General features: G+C 40.3%; 1 protein-coding gene across 1 annotated transcript in view; it reads right to left on the bottom strand.

The window, feature by feature from the left end:
• Positions 1 to 24,613, bottom strand: part of jarid2b (jumonji, AT rich interactive domain 2b) — a 100,995-nt gene that overhangs the window by 45,151 nt on the left and 31,231 nt on the right. The window contains exon 2 of the mRNA XM_043217546.1: positions 4,114 to 4,249. Within this exon, the coding sequence (XP_043073481.1) occupies positions 4,114 to 4,249 (136 nt within the window). The remainder of the gene's footprint in view (positions 1 to 4,113; positions 4,250 to 24,613) is intronic.

Genomic DNA, 24,613 nt, shown 5'->3' with positions numbered 1-24,613 from the left:
CAGAGAAAGATAGAAACAACAAAAACATGAGAAACCGTAACAACCTCCAGATGCAGCATGTCAAGTAATCAAATTTAAGATGAAATATCATCACCACAGTGTGGTTTTGCTTTAATAGTGCAATGCAGAACTGAAATGGAGTGCAAGCGAATGGAAAGAGTGATGGTTTACTTCAGAGTCCAACCGAAAGATGTAAGCTGACAAAATGACAACATAAACTTAACACTCTGAATGAAGAGGCAGTTGGTAGGCTTTTAATGTTTTGACGGAGATTGCAAATGCATTAAATAGTTGAAACTTGAACTGTGCTGTCCACAGATCTATTCACATTGGCATAAATAAAAATTATCTAGGAGCTTTAATATACAGATGAAAAAAAAAAAAAAAAAAAAAAAATTATATATATATATATATATATATATATATATATATATATATATATATATATATATATATATATATATATATATATATATATATATATATATATATATATATACACACACACACACACACACATATATATACACGCACACAACATTTATAATTGAAATTTAGGTCTCCTCATATCTCTGTTTAAGCTTCTTTATTATGTCTGAAATGTATTAGTGAATACTGTATATTTACAGAACAGCATTATCATTAAAAAGAAAACAAATAAATATTTAGCATTAAAAAGTAATATGAGCAAGATGAGCATTTAAAATGTCTGAAGAGCTCTGGATGTTAATAATAGAGCATCTGAGGTTATAGGGTTAAACCTCCTTGCTTTTTTGGCTCAGCTGATTTAATTTCTGTGTTTAGTAACATTTGTTAAGCGAATATCCAGAATCATCAAACATTCCCATAGCTGGACCTCAAATCTTCAACTGGCCAGAAAAACAGCTGGAGAGGAAAGAAAATACAATAAAGTTGCTTTCCAACACATACATGAAAAGCTTTAAAAATGCTTCTCTCTCTCATATACGGACCAATATGGCTGGACTTCAAAGCATCCATGCGAAATCCTAAGAGGTCTATTCTCGTGGGACAAAACATTGTCTTTGAGACAATTGGGATGGTTTAACTCCAAACAGAAAAGCAGCAAAACAACATGTCCTATATTCAAAACGACTCCTCAAGTGCAAGAGCAAACAAGCTCGCGAGCCGCTGCCTTCATCACGACACGGGAAGCCAAAACCCGAGAGAGCCGGCCAAGCCAAGCGGACGTGGGTGGAGAGGGATCAGATGTAAACAGCTTAACGCGGGCTGCTCGCTTCCCGCGCCTTGTTTTACATATGTTGGTCTCACTTGAGTAGCTGTGTGAAAGACAGTCGGAGTCTAGCGGAGCCAAACGTCCTGTCTCCCTCTCGCTGTCTCTCTCTTCAGGGCCTCTAATCATATTTATGCGTGTTTAACTAAGCCCGTCTCCTCGCTGCGTTCACCTCCTGGTTTCCACAGAGAGCGGGATGTGTGCCGTTACACAACTTGTTAGTTACTTTCCAATATGAACCAATGGGGAAAATACAGTATTGGAGAGTGTCGTCAAGTATTGTAACAGCACAAACCAAATCTAGAGTTATAATAGCCCAAATTAACAAATAAATTGCTTGTAACTGGAAGCCTGCAACTTTATGCCATGGTTATGAGCCTTTGTGCTGTGACTTAGTCCTTCTGGACTGAAAAAAGATCAAAAAGACATTTACGTGTGGGCGACCGACAAATGACCGCTATACCGATAATACCGATACACTAGCATTTTGAATTTGTCTGGTGTAATTAAAATTAATGTGAAAATAACAAGAGCCGTGACAAACTTTACATGTTTTTTTTTGTATTATTTTAACACAATATCAGTTTTGACAATAATTCATAAACGACTCTTTTTTTTGTATACATTGAAAAACCATCTTATTAAAACATTATTGGGAGATATAAAATCAAGGATTGATAATTATATGCATCTTATGCAAGTAGTCTATTATGAACTGGATCATGTCACTTAGAACTATGTAACAAATATTGCAAGTGGGCTCTGGTGCAAAAATAAATTAAGAAAAGTGCTGTAATAAGAGCATAGTCTGGCCTGTGGAGGCAGATGCAGTTGCAGTTGATTTTTGGCCAAAATAGGGTGTTTTGTCCTCTTAACGTTGCCTCAAAATGGACGCCAGTGCCACATTGTTAGGAACACAAAAGCTAAAACATGTCCCCTGATGGTCCCCTTTTGTCTGCTCTGCCAGCTGAGCTGGGAAACGATGGGCTTCAGCAGCAGAGCAGCCAAGTAGTGATCTACAGTCACAAGGTTGGTTCCTTCAGACATCTGAAGACTCTCCATCACTGTGTGGAGCTTCATTTCAGACAGTCTGAGATTACGAATACAAAACACGGACAAAAACTACAAATAAATACATACATGTAGAAACAGAGAAACCAAGAATTAAAGACTTAGCTATTTGAGAACAAGAAAAAACAACAACACTGTCCACAGACAGTTGTCAACAAGTCTGTTGTCAATCTGGGAGAGTGGTTTAGCATAGGAGTGGTAAAAATGCTGACACACTGATGATACAAGATTATACACACACACACATCTGACGCATTAGCATATATAGATTAACAATGAATATTTTAAGAACTAGCAAACGCATCTCTCACTCCATACCCTGTCCCATTGTGTTGTTCACTGATTTCTTACGAGCAGTTAAAACATGGGTGATTATTAACGTAAAGACGGAACCTAAATCTGACGCTGATCTTTTCATATCAAAACACGCCACGTTCACGTCTGTTGAGCATTTGTGAACAAAGTATTCATGCATCACCTTTCGTTAAACACCCTGCGCTGAAGGGATTAGCGTCGCCCCGAGGTAGCAACGCAACGTAACCCATACGACAACAAGAAAACAAGATTAAGGGCTGTTGTGATAAGAGCTTATTATCAGGTTAAGAGTTTATTCAAAGAATGCGTATCTAGCCTCCTGCCGTAGTCTGAACAGAAACCCCTTCGGCTTGAGTCTCTCTGCGGAGCGAGGGGTTTGTGTTTTCACTCCTGCTGTTTTTAAAGTGACTGGGACGAGATAACATGTCACCAGCCAACCACAAGGCAGCTACTCTGAATAATAAACTTCGTTCGGCGCAGTTGAGATATTTGTTTGCAAACCAAATAAGGTTGAGAGAGGCTACAGGCCAGTTTAATAGGGAGTTCGAGGACATCAATCGCTTAGCAGACGAAACATTGACAATGTTTGAGAAATTTCGGAAAAAGTCTTGAAAATATTTACGTAAGACAACAAACTCTGACGTGAACGTAAGACGTGAGCTAGGACCTTACAAGTGACATCAAACAGCATCTTCAACCGTTTCACTTACGTTATCGTAAATATTCGTTAAAAGAGGAGAAAGTACATTTTTTAGGTGTAGTAGTTATTTTGTTCACATCAATTAAATGATTTTGTCTTCTCTAAATAAAGAGAAACACCCTGTCACTCCTGACATAAGCTATCAACTCCTGAAAGGGAATAGACTCTTACTTCTGTTTTATTTTTCGTTCTTTTTCCCAATTGAGCGATAAAAAGGGTAAGCCCACATCAAGAGAAGGCTTTCCCTCTCGTCTCTGCCTGGCTGTGCAGACTCGTACGTATGAGGCCTGTTCTTTGTTCCCTGCAGAGTCTCAGAGCTCTTTTTAGTGAAAGCTCTGGCTTTCCGAGGCCCGTGTGAAGTGAAGTCCCAGAGTGCCGCGGCTGCAGCGTCAGACACGCAGCTATCAGACGACTTCCAAAGCTCTGAAGTAACCTGGATCATATGGCACTTTTATACATATACTTACTAGAATTCTCCTTAGGAGCTTCCTTTGACCAAACAAAAGCAGGATCAAACCAAGCTACCTTTGCACTGTACTCAAAGAGAAAATGCTAAATCAAAGCTGGCTTCATCCACCCCCGTCGAAAAAAAAAAAAAAAAAAAAAAAAACCTATGCTGGTTAGGTAGGTTTTGAAGCTGGGATGCTGGTTTAAGGCATGCAATGATCGGTCAATTATGTGCGATGCCTGCACGCTATTGGTCAAACTACTTATCGCTCATTACCTTTTTACAAACTATTACCTGCTTAGTGAAGAAAATATCGAAAAGCTTTACCATTGGGCCCTTTTCCTCCATTGCTGAGATCGTCACAGAGCTGGCGTTTCTGAGCGCTCTTGAACTCCTTCAGCGAGAGATAGAGCACCTTCCGCACCACCCGCTCCTCCGACCAGGGCATCCCATCATTATCATCCTGCAAAGAGAGAGAAGATCGGCATTCAAGACACTGACAAAACACCAACGCAGCTGCTTGGGTAAACGAACATAAAATCACACTTAAACACGCACAAACACACTTCCCTGCCAAATATCAAACGCTGTTATTGTGACGATTCACGACGACTTAATTGGCCTCATCCTTTAAGATCAGTGATTTGTTTGATCTTGGGCTATTTCAAAAAACGCATTAACTTTTTTTTTAGGAGGGATTTCAAGAATGGAACAAAGACAAGTACTTCCTTTCCAAAAAATACAGTTTCCCTCGCAGACAACAATCCTCGATAACAATTCTGCATCTATCTATAGAATAATTGTCCGTGCAGGTCTCACACAGGTCAGATTCTCACAGGCGTGCTATAAATAAAAGAGTGCAGGAGTTTTGTTGTATTCATTCACTATCAGGTTTGCTCGTAGACCTTCACCGCATGGAAATATTATTTAAGACACCGTATTTAATAAACAGCAGTAGTGCAGTAGCCAAAAACTAAAGTGTAATTAAAAACTGTGCTGTCAAAAAATAAGTTGCATCCATTGATATTTAGGTTTATTTTGGATACGATTAATCAATTTAAGCATTAATCTAATTATAAGCATTAAAACTGAGAAGATAAGAATGTGTTTTTTTATACAGCAAGTAGCCTACATAAGTTTTTATCTCTAGAATTCATCGGCAGATGAGGTCAAAGACACTTATGATAGCAAACAACCACATATGTTGACATTCAAAGAGTCAGTTAAAATGTTATTTCCCACACAGACAGTAATGGCTTCCTCTCTCTTTCTCTCAGAGCGCTCGTCTCGAGAGGGGAACTACACACACATTCCCGTGCCGTGGAGGTGGTGGGGGAGTTGTGTTACTGTACCGAAGCAGAAGCGCGTCAGTTAGACAGCCACAGTGCAAAAACAACAACCGTAATGAAGCCTTCTACATGCGAATGAAGGAGCCACGCTGCAGACAACGCTGGCCTGTATGATAAATATAACACAACCTGATCTTGGTTAACTGTTACTAAACTGCACGCTGGATAGAGATCTCTATACGTGGTGCTTAAACTGGTGCCACCAGACTAGGTTTATTGAAAACGTTCTGCAAGGGTAAATCGCATTTGCCTGTGCAAAGCTTACCTTCATAATGATGGGATGTTGCTGATTCTAGTCCTTTGAGAAGGATCTTTTTCATGGTGGCTAAATTTAAGATATTTGAACGGCATATAAACCATTAATAACACGGTTATATCAAACTATAAAAAACTAAAAGCGAAAGACAAGCAAAAACCAAATGGGTAGGACATGGACAGATTTCTATAACAGTAAAAAACTGAATGAGGTTTAAACACACACACACACACACACACACACACACACACACACACAATTGGTCTCGATTTAACATTATAAATAATTAAATATTGCCTGTTCCACTGTTAGCCATTTTATTTAACCATGTTCACATTTTTATTATTATTATTATTATTATTATTAACAGAATTATTATTATTTACAGTTAATAGATTTCTATTGATTCTAAGCCATTTGTCTTAAAAACATAACATCCTAATTTCACTAATTATTGTTCTTGTTGCGTGCTTTGTATTTCTTGTTTTCATTTGTACAACATTTTGATCAACCTTTATTGTAATGTGCTTTATAAATAAGTATTGTAATGATTAATTAAATAAATAGATGCAAATACTCAATCTATGCCATGCTTTTTTGTGTGCCATGTTTCACGTATGTACTATGTATGCAGCACATTAAATTTAGTATTATATGTTAAAATTGTCCCTACAGATGGCAATTTAGGCCTAAATATTAGTTTTTAAGTTCTGAACACTTTCTATAGCTTCAGTCCCCTTTCAGTATTTGTCTACGTGATCACATATCAGCTCGATGAACTCCAAGGTTCAATTCTTAACACTAAGTTACTAAAACAGAAAAAGCTTTAACAAGCACCACGCATATGACTTATATGTCAATTTAATGATTTTGAGAGCCAAAAATGAACAAATTTGGAGGAGAGGCCCAATTAGAAGTGTAAGGTTTGCATGGTGGCATTGTTTCCTGTGGGGTTAAGCAGAAGGCGGGGCTTAGGGAAACAAAAGGCATGGTAGTGAGAGAGAGAGAGAGAGAGAGAGAGAGAGAGAGAGAGAGAGAGAGAGAGAGAGAGAGAGAGAGAGAGAGAGAGAGAGAGAGAGAGAGAGTGAGTTCCTGTGCGGGGGCTGACACTGACAGGTGAACATCAGATCTCCCAGCAGACATGTCAACAAACACACACACACACACACACACACACACACACCTCCAGACGCACTGATGCGCTACAGAAGCCTGACAGCGGCTGATTGGGCGTGTGGTGTGTGAAACCACCAGAGCACCTCGTTAGACACACACACACACACACACACACACACACACACACACACACACACACACACCTGCAGACTTCCACGCACACACAGACAGAGCGCGACTCAAAATAGCCTGCATGCAAAGCCGCAGCTCAACCACAGCGCTGTTCTCACAGACACCAGAATTAGCAAGCGATGCAAAGCGTAAGTTTTACGAATTAACTACGTATTATCGCTCCAATGTGCCGCGCTGGAGTCCTACGCCGGGAGACGGCAGTCACGCGGGCGCGCGCGCGCACAGACGGCGAGGTGGGCTGAAGCGCTCAGAGGCGTGATGCTGTCACTGGATCCCAGGAGCACAATCCAGCAGGCTGCCGGGTAGGCAGCAATTACCCCGCGCTCGCTATCACCTCGCGGTCTGGCGCCGAGCCAGCGCTGCTCTCTGAATAGAGTATTACTCCTCACAGCGCGCACACACCTCTCCAGTCTGAAAAAAAACCCCAAAAAACAACACTCCTCTCGGAACTCTGGGAGCCGACCACGAACGCTTTGCCTTCAAGTTTGTTTTCTTTCCCCCTCCTCTCCGTCCCCCCTTCCCTCAAAGCCTGGCAAGCCGCCACGGTTATTTCCTTCTTGCGCTACATATAGCATTCCAGCTCTGGAAAAAAAAATGCTGAGCTGGATACTGGCGTTAACAGAGCTGTAGGAGCGCGGCACGGCTCGCTGGCCTGCGATGAAAATAACGATCAGAAGAATGGAACAATCGTATTACTGCTCCCAGTGCCAAAGTCGCGGGGGTCCTGCGCGAGCGCGGATATTCAGTGTTGGCTTGCGTTTTGCAGCGCCCCTGTATGTGCGAACTGACACGAGTCGGTGTGGAAGCTAATTGCACAGTTGTGACGGCTGAATGCATCGATATCTTCACCTTTTCCTCGGCTGCAGACAGTCCGGTTGTAAACGTGCTGAACAGACCCTTCTCTGAGGTAATCAAACCACGCGGCCGCACGTTTAACGCTAATTTTACACTTAGCGTGCGTCCCAAAGCACACCATCCACCGCAGGGTTAGCCTTTAAAAGCGACGCTTTAGCATTTAGGACTGCTGAGACAATTAGATGAATTGATACAAGCACATTTACGTTATTTAGTTCGACTTCACGATTAAAACGAAAATCAATCATGACATGATACAGAGTTTCTAGTTACACAATTTAAAATGTGACCACAAAACATTTACATTTGAGATTTAAAAATTGAAATCCAATGGAAAAGCTGTAATGTGAGGGTGCAAAAGATAAATACATAAACCCCTTTATAGTTGTCCAAATCAAGCCACTAACAATGCATATTACTAATCAAAATTCAGTTCTGATATAGTTTATAGGACAGGATCTTTACTTAATATCCTAATGATTTTTGGCATAAAAATCTATTATTTTGATCTTTACAATGTATTGTTGGCTATTGCTACAAATATAGCTTTGCGACTTATGTCTGGTTTTGTGGACCAGGGTCACAAATGTCAAAACAACTCAACTACGTCTGTAAGTAAATAATCAAAACAAGTGTGCATCACATTGTTAGTAATGGCCACTGTGCATCAGCATACAATGCACTCTACTTGTTTTTTTATCTAGTGACCATGTGCCATGTCAGAACAATCTTGCTGAGCAAAGTTTAATTAAACTGTCAACATGTTTATAGTTAGCCAACTGAACAACATTTCTGATTCAACAGGTTTTGAAGGTCACTCCGCAGCACACTGGGTTGCAACAATTATGCAACAATGCAAAGCGTGTTAAAACCGACCCGACACTAGTTTAATCAGTTATAAGAGAGAAACTGCGTGTACACTGGACAGGGATGATTCATTCTGGTCACATGACAAGCATCTGTTAGCGCATTCTCTCAAAAGAAGTACACTTGCAGTGCATTTGGTTTCAAAGGGAAGCCCGCTTCGGACTTCATATAAAAAGAAGCTAATACCAATGCGCAAATGCATACACATACAAACTTGTCAAACTAAATTTGTTGCAAAGACAAGCATCAGAAAGCTGCTTCTGGCAGTTAGCGTGACGATGCCAGGCTCATTCATACACTGGCAGAGTTGGTACTCAGATGTGACGAGCCACCGAGAGCTGGCACAAGCTAAGAGACGCCACTTACCCGCGGCGCACGTACGAACACTCACCCTGCCTCCCGAAACCCCCTCTGCTCCATCCCGAAGGAGCTCGGAGCCTCGTTAATGAGCACCAGGAGCACATGGGTGTGTGACAGAGCGAGGAGAAGTGTCTCTCATTCACACACACTCATGCATACACACACCCATCACATAGATGGCCCAAGTGGGACTTGGGGCTCCTAGCATACTTAAAGCGTTCCAATGAGGGCATACGCAATGAGGATGCAAAGATCCCCACCAGTCAACGAGACAACAGGCACAAGGCATTACTAGCAAAGTTTCTTTTTAAAAAGTTTAAGGAGCGAACCGAGGATAAATTGAACACAGAGCATCTGTCTGTAACCACCATTGAGCATGAATTTCCTGTATAGCCTGAGAAACTTCCCTTTTTATTGCACTCTTTTTTTTTTTTGCAAACATCCCCTCCAGACAGTATTAACAGCCATGAGAGCGACTGAATCTTGCACCACAGGCACATACCGCAATGCATGAAGCAAAGGTCTGTTGACCTCTAAAGCAGGATTTATACTTTTGCCTGGCTCCGATGCGCAAGCCTCCATTGACTGAGTGCGCAAAAAAAACATTTATACTTGCACCTTTCACCGTTGTACTATTGTGATGAGAAGTAATTGTGCTCTAAAACATTTGGTGAGAAGTCGTCATTCGCCAATGAATTAATAATTTCTTTATGTACAAGCTGTTTAAAATAACCTTACGCTATTGTGTTTATTTCATATCAAAGACAAATACTTTAAGCAAATTGTGCATAAACAGTATCTAAATTAATTCTGTTTCTATTTTTATACAACAAAAATCAAACATATTTCAATTAAAAAGCCTTGGGAATAATAATGCAAAAAACTTCCCTCAAAGAGTTAACTTAACATCAAACTGCTTCTGTTTCGCACAAATGCTAGAATCGCTTTGAACTCGTGCATCTTCGGAAGCAGAGCTGTGCAGATAGTTACAACAAATATTGTGCAAAACTCAAAGCCAGCACCTTGATGACGTCGTATTTTCCTAGCACACCCAAGTGAAATTGCAGTCGAGTATAAATCAGCCTTAATGGCCACGCTGTTGACGGTAACAATCTATCAAGCATGCATGCATCCATCCACTAGTTTAAACCATAACTGCAAAAGTTTGAATATAACGACTCTAAAAATGGCATGTGGTGCAACCATTATGTATATCAGCCACCTAGAGTGTAGCAATTATCCAATAACAATATTCTACCAAGGTATCAGTCAATCAGGCCACAAAGAGAATGTTTATCACACTGACACTGAAAGGAGAATGAACGAACAAAAGATAAACTCTTTTATCTGCATGTTGGAAGTTCATACTGTACGTCTTCTTTCCCAGATGAATACATAATGACAGTGGATTCATTAGCAGGCAGTCCATACTCTCGCGAGAGGCTTTTTTTTTTTTTTTTTTTTTTTTTTTTAAAAAGAGCACTGGAAGCCTGCTTGTATGAGCAACGCTAAATATAGTCACGCAGTCCTGGATCTCATCAACAAAGAATGTAGGCCACGTGCCAACCGTGATCTTTCTCTTAACATCAAAAATTTGTTATAACACGAATTCCTCGAAAAAGACAAAGCAAGAGAGGGGGAAAACAAGGCTAGAAGAGATGGCCTTCAAGAGCAAAAATATTAAAGCGCTTCTTCCACTCTCTACACATGTCCTCCAGATGCTGGAGGAAGAAAGGAAACAAGCACACACAGCGGTATTTGCCCGAGATTTGGGTCAGCACTGCAGAGCGAACATCTATGCTTGCTGGGTCTGCCGTAAGCTGATTGAAGGTGATTGGTTGGAAAACAAAACATGGTTAGATTCAGTCATGACAAGAAAGTGCTTTTGTTTTGTTTGCTCTGAGCAAAAGCCATGAAGAGGATAACAGAGAGTGAAAGAGGTTATCCAGTGCGGGAGGCCAACAGAGGCACCCTATTACACCCTTTACCTCAGTGCATTGGAATGTCTGCGCAACACGGGCCACTTCAGAGCCAAGGGTCCTTAGGGTCAGTCCTTTTAAAAAGCATTACTCCGTTTTTGGATTCTGACTTTAACCCCTTTTCCACTGACAATAACAAAATGAGATCACTCTCATTGCACTGGAACCAAGAGTTGCCTGGCTGGAGTGGGATCCATGGGAAGCGATATATAACCTCGCATGCCTTGCGCAGAGTTAAGCATCCACATTGCAACAGTATACATGGCTCCTTTGAAAGCTCATCAATTGGGAAAACGTTCAGAAACATCTTTTAGAGCAGTACTCAACACTTTCGAGAGGATAATGGTAAGTGGAAAGGGGGTAGTATAGGCCCAGGAACTGTCAAGGTATACATACCTGCTCAAATTTAAAGATCCCTAAATCCCTGATTCCTTGAAAGTCATTCTGTCCAAGGTATGCATGCGATGACTGCACAGAGTGGCAATAAACACCTTTGCATGTCAAGACAGAAACACGGTTATCAGTTCCTCTCGCTCTGCGCTGGTGCTGTGCTGCGGGCAGCCCGCAGATGGATGGCACAACCAAGCTCGACATGCTTGAGTGACAAATTGCCATCGCCAGTTAGCGGCGGCAACTGCGAAACAACGGCCAAAATGTAATAGATTTATAAGAGAGCAGTGTGTTTTGTTTTTACAGAAATAAATAAATGTCAGGCTGAATTACTGGCTATTGGAGAGAGCTGGCCACCTTCTGAGCTACAGCTGGCCCAATAAAAAGAGGGTTTAACAACAAAACCTCTATACGCAATGGCCCTGGTCTGGGGCCCCATGGTTACTTCTGCGAGCGAACAAGAGATAGAAGCTAGCCAGGCTTTTGCTGATGAAACAACAAAAGATCTGTACCAGACAGGATGCAAGAGAGATAACATGTGAGATGAAAGCAAGATGAAAAGAAACAGAGATATAGCATTAAGATCGTAGCTTGAGATGATGATTAGTCACATATCAGTACGTCAAAGATCGTACAGGGTGTCCAATCCTGCTCCTAAGGGCTACCTTCCTACAGACTTTAGTTCTGAAACAAATTAAACACACCTGAACCAGCTAACCAAGGTCTCACAGCATGTTACGAATTAAACACAAATTCACTGTTGATTTCGGAGAGGATTATAGGATTGAATTTATTAATGTTCTATGGTTTTGGACACAAAGGTTGCCCCTTAAATAGTGCACTATACAAGGGTATAGGGGTCAATTTTAGACATATTTTCTATCCTCATGTCCAAACCTGTATGACTTCTGATAAATGTTCATGCTGCTGTTTTCTATTATTAAACAAGTAAATCGAAACTGTCAAGTTAAGCGACTCCATAAAAGTTAAAACTACAGAAATGTTTAAATTTACATTGAATTAAAAACGATGAAATTTTACTCAATTAATTACTCATTAAAACTCTATTAAATGATGGGCTTGGGCCAAAATCAAACTACATTTAAAAGCTTTCCTAGACACATAAAAATAGAGTTAGATCTAACAAATCTCTTTGTTGTGGTTCATGAAATTTCTTAGACTAGAAAGGATGTATGATGGATCAATACAGGGTAAATCTAGCCAAACGCTCTCCTTCAGTGTGAGTCTGAGCAGGCCTGATATCCGTCACAGCCTGTAGGAGACCACACACACCTAAAGAAGCCTCTAGCTGCCCTTTAAACACATACAACAAGATCCATGTGTTTAAAGGGATAACGCCGTACCGTCATGAGCAATTAGGACTGACCAAATATAAACCATCCTGCAGAAACAGGAAGGAGAGCTCTGAATAAGCTCGGAGAGTCCTCCTATTCCTCAAATTAAACAGTTCTGTGACTTCCTGACCTGGACATGAATGATTATTTATTTTTTGGACGTAACATTCAACAAGCTCCTCAAATGTGATGTCATACAATTTGACTGAAAAGAATTCGAGTCCACTCTCCTAATGCAAACCAGCTCAGAAAAGATGTACAAAGCTTCAAAGTTTCCCAAAAGGATTGAAGAGCCCAAACCAGGTTAACTTGATCTAATAAAATGGCTCAGTCTTTGAAGACACCAACCACGCCGCATTTAGTTTTTTCTACATTTCCTACAGAATTTACATGCTCAACTTTACCACACAGCAAATGGGACTGACACCAGTTATTGTGTGGGACCAAAAATGCATTTAAAATACATTAAACTGTATAGTTATTATCCCTTTAATCAACCCGATTAATTGTGTGAATGATGGCTGTGGATTTCAGCATGTGCTGACTTGGTATCTGGTCATGTACTCATGAACAACACAGCATTCAAGAGCTGACTGCGTGTTTAAAGTGAGCAGAATACCACACACACACAGATAGATGAGCATGAGTGTGTGAGCACTCTGGACAGAGGAAGCGGTGTGTGACTAGGAGAAAACCCCACACATTAGATGTGGTAAAGCATGAGAGAACTGAGCTCACAGTCTTATCGGATCAATATACTCAACACCAGCCGAATGAGAGGAGACTATAATGTAGCGTTCACTGACTAACACATGCACCTCAATCCTTTAAATGCAAAAGATAACGCATAGGACAAGGACATTAAAGGGTTACTCAATCCCCAAAAATTCGGTACCGTAGCCCCATTTTGGACAGCATCCGGTGGATGCCCATTACGTACACAGCAGTTTGCAAATCAAAGCGTAAATAGAGACGTATCTTTCCATTGCATCCAACACCGAACTGTGTACATATTGTGTGTCCACCAGAAGATTTACAAAATGGCGATATTTTAACATTACGTGCCAACCGGTTGAACCACTGATGGCAGATGGAGCGTTCTTTCATACTTTTCAAAACACTGTCAATGGGACAGTCAAGAGTCTCTCGTTTTCATCAAAAATATCTTAAATTGTGTTTTGAAAACGAACAAAAATAGCATATATGGGATAAAACAACAAAATGTTCATTTTGGGGTGGTGTAACCCTTTAACGTACTGTTTCTACAAGCATTCATACATTTCGGTGGGTAGCATCAGTCAAAAGATAAACTAAACAAAAGATAACTGGCATGTTAATTTACTTTAAAGAAAATTTAGCTGTTATTGCTAAAGTTGTTCTATATGTCACGTTAAGGCAAGACTAAGTGAAAAGAGTCCAAGTGCGGCCAAGTAACTCAAACACGTGCACACACACATGCGCAGTTGTGTCCTCATGTGGTCACCGGAGGGGGTTAAAGTCTGTCTGTGTGTGTGAGTGTGAGTGTGTGTGTGTGTGTGTGTGTGATGACATTTGTGGAGAAAACGCCCTGTGGAGTTAGTGCAGAGACCAGCCTTATGAAACTGGAGAGTTCCTGCCGGCGCTGTGTGAAGTCTGAATGCGGCTCTGCTAAACACGTTTACAGCACCACACCGCAACCAAACACTCCCAGACCCCCGCCTCTCCGTCCCTTTAACACCCTTTTTTCCCTTAATTTATAAAACCTCTCCTTCACATTCAGTCTTTCTTTCTTTTGATGAGAGATCGTCTAATGGATCTGACAGGTCGCCCCAGAGCCCGAGCGAGCCTTTGGTAAATAAACGCAGAGATTTCTCCACTGCCACGGCAGTTGGAGAGGAACAAAGCTGAAATCAAAGAGTGTAATCAGCACGGAGGGATTTTAGAGGAAATGCAACTCTTGTTTCTCCTGGGTGGCACAGGAAGATGTATACAAACCCACAACAGCCATGCCACCCACCCTAACACAAACACACACAGATGGAAAGGAAAACAGATTTTCAAGTGTGTGAACCGGTTTGCGCTGAAGGCGGAGCTTCACTGACTGACAAAAGCTCAAACAAAGTATTTTGCAGGAAGACTTGGGAAATTAAGACAAAATAAAACTAATTTTATAGAATTAAATGCTGAACTTGGGTCTAAATAATGTCATAATGTAACACAAAAACATACTTATTCTGACTGGTACATATTAAAATATATAAAACAATAAGAGAGCATATTACATTTAACTTGTAAATTTTACATTAGTAATAAATTCTTACCAACAAAAGTGCAACATTTTTAAAATGTAAAATGATAACTAATTAGTATTTGAGGTGAAAGTAATTAAAATACACAACACTTTTTAAATCAATTTTGGAAAAAAACAAAACAATATATACATATTAAAATTCCAAAATGTTTCAGGTTTTAGGCTGATTTCTGGCTGGTTCTATAGGTAATTTATGTTCATTAGCTCCAAGATGTATTACCAGCTGACCTCATATAGCACCTGGGTCATGCTGGGTAAAGCAGCTGCATCACCTTAAACCACAAAAGATTCCAAAAACAGGTTTGATCTTGCAACACCTCAGCTTCCAGAGCTGTCAACTACAATCTCCCTTCATTCATCCCAGAGTGCCTCGCTCCGTTTGGGCCTCTAAAGATCACATGCAGAACTAGCGGAAGCTCTTAATGCTCAAACACACACACAAACATGAGTTTCTCTGAGTCATATGTAAGAGTTTAAGCTGGCGGCGGAGGGTTTGGGGAATCTGCGTGAGGAAACACATGGTTTTGCTAACATCATGCTAACTACAGAGAAGAAGTCAGAACAAGTAAACAAAAGCACGCTCATTGCCGCTTAGCAAAAGTCAGCTGTTAAAACACTCCTTCACTTACAAAGTTTACTGTTTTCAGAGAGGAAGAGGCATAATAAAACTAAATCCTCCACAAAACAATGTCATGCTAATCAGGAGTATGTTATGTTCTCGAGACAACAGCCTTTTTACTGGGTCTTCAAAACAGCTCCAGAAACCACAAGGTCTTCAGAAAAACGAACAACAGTCAATTCAGGAACCCTAGGGACTCTGGGCACTCAAAAAGCAATCCATATCATGTACAATCAATACGTTTGTGCTGGACAGCGTGTGTCAGGCTAAGTGCGGCCATCAAATGGCACACAGGGCAGAGGACGTTCTGTTAAAGTGGGTGATGAGAAGATCGAGTGCTACTTCTTAAACGAGAACTTAAAGCGGTTTGAGATCTTCACGCATGCGATACATTGAAATATGGGACAACGCATCTAAGAATTTTTCCAAGGAGAATGCGGAATAGTTTGACTACAGCAGATACCCCTAACAGTCTCTAGATGTGAAGGGTTTTACTATAAAATCAATACTTAATATAAAAAGATATAAAAGATGTACCATGAGTGCAAACACAGAAACAAATGTATTGTGCTTGCTCCTTGCAGTGAGTTGATTTGAGACTGCATCACAGTAAAGAGCAAAAAAAAAACTAGAAATGATTAAATGCATAAACTATCATTCAAAAAAAGTCTTTTTTTGCTCACCAATGCTGATTTATTTGATGAAAAATACAGTATAAACACTAACAGAGAAATATTATTACAGCTGTGAAGAACTTTCATGTTAACAAATAGTCTTCAGTGTCACATGATCCTTCAGAAATCATAAATATTCTATTATATCAATATATTGATTTGTTGCTCAAGAATTAGTAATAATAATGTTAATAATGTTAAAAACACTGCAACATTTTTATGATACCTTGATGAATAGGAAGGTTAAAAGAACAGCATTACGTGAAATATAAATCTTTTGTGAGATTAAATATTCATTTATTGTGACCTTTAATCAAATAAATACCTCCTCTTTGAACAAAAATATCAATTTGCTTTAAAATAAATAAACTTCTATGCAGCACTTACTCTGAAATGGCTTACAAGGCAGTTTTTTTCCCCCAGCAATAAGAGACAGTGATGCTAAATACATCTCACGTTTAAGTACTAAACAAATACAGCTAAATAAAACTTCAGACATTGCGAAAATGTTGCATTAAAATGGTATTTTACCTTTCCTCAACGATTTCTTCCTCCTAGAAAAGCAGCTAGTGTCCTGCTCACAGCAACATGTCTTACACGCACTTCTCTCTGGCCCTGACCTCTGCTCCTCACAGTATCTCCGTCCGTTCCCTCATTTGCTCTTTGTGACACTGGCGTAATTGATCAAAGTTAGCTTGTTACCTCGGTATCAGTGCCTGCCAACTGGATGAGCGCCAGAATCTGAGTGAGGACGTGAGGGGACAGCAAAGCGGGTTTCTGCTGACTCTGGCCAAATCCCACTCAGACAGTCAGAAGTCGAAAGAAAAGTCTCTGCTTAAACATCTCAATCCCATTTACAGAGTGATAACAGAAGAACTGGACCTTTATTTCGGTCTATAAAAATGCAGTCATAGAGTATGAAACGCGCTCATAAACTCATAACCACTGCAAATCTACTGAATTATCGGCCGATTCTGACAGTTCAGCACTAAAATACTTTTTTTTTTGATGACTTTTACAGTTCTCTCAAATCAACGAGCATCGGCGAAATCCAATAAGTCACTGCAAACCAACAATATTCTCAAGATGTCTGGTAACCAAGTCCAAGATTAACTTTAGGTCAATGCAGAATGAACGAGAAGAATTTTAGGCCATGGTGGTGCTTATTAAAAATATATACTTTTGACAGTTTTATTCATATTCAAAGCTGTTTTTCTCTTCTATACTATGACAAAGCAAAGGCCAAGGATAATTATGCATTTAAGTCATATACAGTTAACAGCGTGTGTTCGGTGACGGTAATGGCTCTCTATTCAATACTGCTTATTGCACGTATACCCGTGTGCAAATGTGTACACGCTGCCAAACACCGAGTTAATGAGTGATGTTAGTGAGTTCATTCATCAGCTGCTCTGACACACTCGGTAAGAAATTCATTAGACTGATGCAAGCACGTTTTCATTTATCTCGCGGCACTTAACGCGGGCGGCAAACACAACGAAACTCGAGGAAAACGCTTTCTTTTGCCGTGCTGCTGACGTCGGCCCTCCGTAGGTCGCAGCCGTGCCAGCAGGCAAGTCTGAAGTCAAAACTTACACTTCAGGGACAGGACTGGAAACAATTTAACAGACTTATCCGATAAACAGACCCCGAATCGGAGAAAGAGAACTCTTCAGCATTTAGGCCGGAGATGTCCTTCCCCTCCCTCCTAAAAAGTGCTTAAGTAAGCCGTTTGTTTTGGGGTGAGTTTTGAGAAAGACAGTTCGAAAAGAGCCGCAGACAGAGCGAGGACAATGCGTGCCCTGTATGGGGCTGAGAGGCTCGCGAGCGAGAATTAGCTCGTCTACTCACAGCTGCTGTAAATATTTTCCAAAGCATTGGCGAGAGAGCGGAGACTGCAGCGCTGAGAGAGCTAGCTAACACCACGGTGTCGCTCAGCGAGGGTTTTATGGCAGCGGGGTAAACAAAGCGCCACGTCCTGGGATGCCCTTCTGAGGCTGGCACGATCTCGTCAGACTTCTGAGGTGTTTATGCCAGGCCACACTCCTGACTCACGGCTGGGAGACAAATGGGACGGCTGGGGGCTGGACGCAGAGAGACGGCACATTATGGACTCGTGAGACCGCACTTTAACAGACAGGCTGACGCATCTGAGAGATCATCAAATTAAAAAAAACGATCTCGTGTGATATTAAAAAGGAGAATGCTCCTGTGGAAAACAAGCTAAAACCAGTGCAGCACGGTTGTTTTCTAGTCTGTTTTTGGTCATCAGGCCTAGACGACTGGATTATTGTTTACCTGGTTTGGACTGGTTTGGCAGAGATTAACATTTATGACTTAGACCTAGACCATGACTAGCAAAAATTCAGCTAACATTTAGCCGACTTGGCAGGTTTTTTGAACAAGGAATGGAGTTAACTGATTAAGTGATTTATTAATTTTGCATTATGCATTTCACACAACAGAATTGCAACCTGAATATTAATTCGACTCAACTTAAATTACCAATATTGGTAATTATATATGGATTATTATATAACAAATACATTTTTATTTCGGTTTGTTTTTATTATTATTGAGTTCATTAGTACTTTAATCTTTTTTTACTAAAAAAATTGTATTTATTACTATTATGCACATACATACCACACACACACACACACACACACACACTACACTGTAATATGAAATTATATAGGTGTTAATGTAAATTGTAGTTTAAATATGTGTGACTCTGGACCACAAAACCAGTAACTTTTTTCAAAATTGAGTTTTATACAATCTAAAAGCTGAATAAATGAGGTTTCCTTTGATACATGGTTTGTAAGGATAGGACAATATTTTGGCATGAAAGAAAAATCTATGATTTTGACCCATACAATGCATTTTTGGCTGTTGCTGTAAATACACTCCAGTGACTTAAGACTAATATTACAATTAAAATCATATTTTTTTTTAATATGTGCGCTTCTAAGCATGTTGGGGAATAACAAAGGCATTCGCTTTGATTCAGCTGTGGCAGGATCTACAGAGAAAACTAACAGCTTCTTGTTTTTGGACACAAGAATAAAAAAGGACCCCCAAACAGGGTCACAAACAGCACCGGGTCTATTTGCTCAAACATAAACATTAAAGATGCACTAAGAAGTCCAGCCCAACCCTAGAGAAACATTGTGCCAACCTTCCAGCCTCCTTTCTGAACAGACACTTCCTCTCTCTCTCTCTCTCTCCTGCATTTTCTCTCTCACTCCACCTCTAACAAGCTTCATAAATATACATCAGCTCTGTTATTTGGACACCTTGGCAGAGCGAGTGGTGCTTTAACTGTCAGGGAGTAACAAGCGCTCCCTTCAGGAGCGTTTCCCCGCTTCATTACCTACATGCCTGGCACGCCGCATCACACCGGGCCACATGTCAATCACAAGACAAAGAAGAGGGCAAGTCGGCCCCTAAAACACCCTTCTGTTTATGGAGGAAACATTACACCTTCGAGACACGGGAAACAAGGAGAAATTTGAGCTATATATCGTTTAGTCTGATGCGGTGCACATATAGCCTATACAAGGGCAGAAATGTGTAGCAGAAATTTATAACGCGTTAAATAGTGCAATTTAAAATCTTTTAGTAATTTTCCCCCTGTTTTCTCATTCATTTCTTTAGGAAAGCATGAGAGTCTTCCACTCAAAATAATAATAGTAATAATAAGAGATAATAACAAATTATGTTCAAATAGATAAGTATTCATGTAAAATTTAATGCAAATAAAAGCTACATTTTTTTATTTACTTAAAATTAGGCCCAATTTCAGAAAAAAAAATTAATAATAATAAAGCCATTTTATCGCTGTCACCCACCTGCTCTGCAAACACGAAAAACTCTTTTTTGACAGTGCGCCTCGCAAAGAGCGGTTATTATCCTGCAATAAACACACAATGAGCATCTTACACAAATATTACCTCACTGACATGCTAATTACTTGATTAGCCTTACCGATAATTAGCTCAGGAACATCTACTCTCCGTGACCTCCATTTTTAAATGCAAATGAGTCTGCTTTATGTGGTAGTTACCGCTGCCACCGAAGAGTTTTACAGCACAGGACCGCAGTGTCATTGAGTAACTCGCTCAGTGAGCAGCGGGTTAAACGCTTATGATCCTAGTCATAGATGTGCGAGATCAACTAACCTTTCCTGTTCCCTTTAGTTAACCTTTGAGAGTGCCGTTATTGGATCCACCATGTGCACACAAACACACACTCCATAACCGCATCTACACCCTCCATTCTGTCCTTTACGACTGATGTAATTAAATTCTCTCCTGCCCCATCAACACAGCGCAGGTCAGATGGCAGAAGCGCCAGCCAGATCCTGTGGAGTTCCTATGTGCCGCACACACACACACACACACACACACACACACACACACACACACAGATGTGTAGCATTTCCTAACTAACACACATCACACATGCTAGCAGCTTCTATTATTCACCCTGGATACATATGGGTTAGCATTAATTGAGAGCAACAGGGGTCGAGGTAAACATATGTCAACCACCACACACACACACACACACACACACACACACACACACACACACACACCATCAGCAAATGGGTAACCAATCTTTCTTTCCAAAATAATCTGAGTGAAGACTGAATACACATTAAAAGCAGTCTTGAGAACTCAGCTGTTAGCACGCATGCTCTTTTATACAGAGTTGCGGTGCTCTTGTAGGTCAGCTTGTATCCAGCTTGCAAGATTTTCACAATCCTTCCTGAAAATCGTTTTTTCTGTTGTCTCTCTCACTGCCCTGGTGTTACGTGACGGAAAAACAAATAGTTACGTGACGGAAAAACAAATAGTAACAGTTCAAAAACAAAACAAAACCTAACACAAAGCAAACAAAACCAAATCAAACCCAAAACAAAACCAAAAAGCAAACAAAATGAATAACAAAGCAAAACAGATGAAAAACAAAAAATACATGAATCAAAGACTAACAAAACAAAAGCAAACAAAAGAAATACAAAAAAAATAAACTGAAGACTACCCAAAGAAAACTAAAGTAAAAACAATAAAAACAACACTAAGCAAAATACTAAAATCTCTTAAACGACTCTGTTACAAATACAAAGCCATCCAGCCTAAATGTAGTTTTACAATTACAACCGTTTTACAACGTTTACAAATAAGTCATGGCAACTTGTGATTTCATGACTATTAATAACGCTGACATCAAGCATACTAGACAGGACAAACCAAAAACATTATTGACCAGAGCATAAAAAGAGGCCCAATGCGACCGAATGGAGCAAATAAATAATTTTACGAGAGAAACACTCCAACATAAAAAGGCTAGTACTGGGTGAGAGAGGGCATGCAGCAGCAGCTGAGCGCTTCATAACGCCGCTGTGGCCATTTTATTATCGCAAACCAAAGAGATGGCTTTATTCTCTCTGACATAACAACCCAATTTCAGTCCAATACAAAATGAAATCTGCCTCTCTCTAGTATTGTGGCTTTTCCGCTCATCTATTAAATTGTCAAAGTAAGCGGGTAGTTACAAGACGCGACGAAAACAAATTCACAGCACGCCGCGGGCTGCGAGATGTGACGCTATGTGGAGAAGCACATACGGAGGAGGATTTAAAAGAACGTGTGAGGAAAGGACGGCGAAAGGATTGTCCCTGCTGAGTGTGAAGTCTGACACACGTCTGGGAGATACGGTAATGTTCGAGTGGCTCAGCATACTTGGTCTAATGCCATACATGACATTATATTTGCATTTACACACACACACACACACACACATAGAGGATGCAGTGTTTGATGTAAACCGAAATGCATAAAACTACAATAAAAATAAATAAACGAACTCCAAATTTCCATTTCATATATAGACTTCTACAGCATGTGCATTTCCTGTCTATTTTTTCGCTGGAAACCTATTAAAGGATCTGTACATTTACTTAAGCGAATGCGTGTTGCAAACAAAGCGCGGTTAAGCAGAGAGGAAGTAGCAGTCACGCTCGTGTTGGGGCGTCCGCGAGTGGGTGTGAGGGGTCAGGGCAGCCAGGTGGTCCTGGTGTTAGAGGTCACGCCCACCAGACAGCTTGCGGCGAATGGCTAAGCTCCAGCGCTCAAAGGGGCTGTCAATCAAGATTGATTATGAGGAGTGGATGAATTAGCCCCTCCCCTCCGGGCTGATCTCACCCCCCGCGGACCTCTCTTCATCCCCCGCTAAAGAAAGACCCTTTGCATGACAAAGTGGTGTGGATTTCATGAAGAAAGAAAGAAAAGAAAGAAGAAAAAAATGAAATAAAGAATCCCTTTGGGGTCCCCACAATCTCCCATACATCTCAAAAGGATGGACTTTGGGAATAAAGAAAGGTTCGGAAAGGTTACCCCTCTCTGCCCTTTAATCTATACAGCTCCCCCTCAACATTTATCCAACATATTACGTAGTCGCATTCAGCCTCCAAAATGTCAGGAAAAGTCACAGAGCCGCTTGCCAATGATCATGACGGATTGCATCTGTTGAAGTAAAATGAAGAGCCGATGTCTCCGCAGCACTGCAGGTGTTAACTTGAACTAAGTATTCGGTGAAGGGAAGCGACTACAGTGAGAAAAATGTGGTGCAAATGTGTGATTAGCATACACACACGTCGCTTGGCCCTCACTCACCCTACTACTGAACTAATTACAATAACACAGAGTGAATCATGGTGAAGCCCCCTGACAAGAGCGATTACACTCACCTTGTTCAAGAAAAAAAGAAAAAGGCGCTTAATTAATACCAGCGTGCAAAGACAAGCCAGGCCCGACTCAGATCCTGTTAGCTCCTTCCCTGCTAACAATAACCGTACTGAAAGATATTCCTGGTGCAGTTCAGATTTCACTGAAAAACTATTTTAAAGAGTAAGCTACTATGTCAGTGATATACTAAAGTGTGCACTGACCGCAATGTTTTCGAACACTTAAGTGCATGACAATTGCAATTAACTTCAAGCGCATTATAGTTTATACCGACAAGCATTTATGATAAGCTAAACTATACTGTAATATAATTTCTAATTGTATACTTGTATGTATTGCATTTAATTTCATGTAACTATCGTTTTATAATGATGAGGTTAAAATCTTCGAAAATCACACTACGGTTAAAATGTATAAAATCAACTAATATACATTAAAACGGAACAAAAAGAGGTTTGTTTAAAACATATTTGAACTATTTAAAATGTACTTTCAAGTGTAACTTTTTATTTGACATTATTAGAAAGTGCTTCTTTTAAAAATTAAGAAAAGTGACAGTTTAAGTATGCTTAAGTGGCCTTTTATTTCATTGACATCATCGAAAACTCTCTTAATACCTGAAGAACTTTTCATGTACTTCAAATATTTAACACTACAGGTTCACAAATATGACCCCGGACCACAAATCCAGGTTACGTTTTCCAAAATTAAGATTTACGCATCATCTGAAAGCTAAATACATAAGCTTTCCATTATTATGAGAGGACAATATTTGGCTGAGATGCAACTATTTGAAAATCAGGAATCTGAGCATGAAAAAAAACAAAATAGTGAGAAAATCACCTTTAAAGCTGAATGAAGTTGAATGAAGCATATTACTAATCAAAAATTAGGTTTTGATATTTATAGGAAATGTACTAAATATCTTCATGGAACGTGATCTTTACTTAATATCCTAATGATTTAAAAATAATAATAATAATAAAAATTTGGCCCATACAATGTATTTTTGGCTACAGCTACAAATATGGATTTTAGAATGCGTAACATGATGCCTGCCCTAGCAAACACTGCTAATTCAAGAAGTTTACTTATCTTGGACAGAGCCTTCATTCAGTTCGTCAAATAAATGAACGGGACGGTAATGCCAGGTTTTGGTGGTTATGAATGACTGGCGAAGACCTTGACTTCCTCTGTCAGAGGTTCTTTTGGAAAAAAGCCCTACCAAGCAACATCCCTTCCAACATGTGCCGGAAGGAACCGGTCAAAACATAATAGAGTGATTTGGTCAACAATGACCAGACCTCATAATTCATTTCATTTTTATCTCCCCCCGCCACCCCATCTCCTTCCTTAGGGGTGTAAGAAGACACTTTGTCGGTGTCTTTGTGTCATTCTAGCTCAGGCGACCTCTGACCTCGCATATCTGGAGCTGAACGTTGAGTGATGATCGGTGCCAGAGCTTAAATACTCCACATTTAAACAATGCTTACACGCATGCAAGTTTATTTTCCCTGATAACCCTCCATCGGAAGTGCGATGTCCTGACAGGCTTTTCCATTAAACCTGCTTCCAATGTCTAGGCAACCACTCACAACGTCCTAAAATGTGCAAAAGAGGTTCAAAAAATTAGCTTTTTTAAATTTGATTTACAATTGAAATCCTCCTTCTCAAAGACTTTCTCTGTGCGTCCCTTTCTCTCAGTTGCACACTGGCATTATTCCACAGCAGCGGCTGTTGGCAGCAGGGCAAAGCCAGAAGCAGGAT

Source organism: Puntigrus tetrazona, chromosome 19 (genome assembly GCF_018831695.1).
Source record: "Puntigrus tetrazona isolate hp1 chromosome 19, ASM1883169v1, whole genome shotgun sequence".
NCBI classification, from domain to species: Eukaryota; Metazoa; Chordata; class Actinopteri; order Cypriniformes; family Cyprinidae; genus Puntigrus; species Puntigrus tetrazona.
The sequence above is the reverse complement of the archived record's forward strand: the minus strand, read 5'-3'. Positions and strand labels throughout refer to the sequence as shown.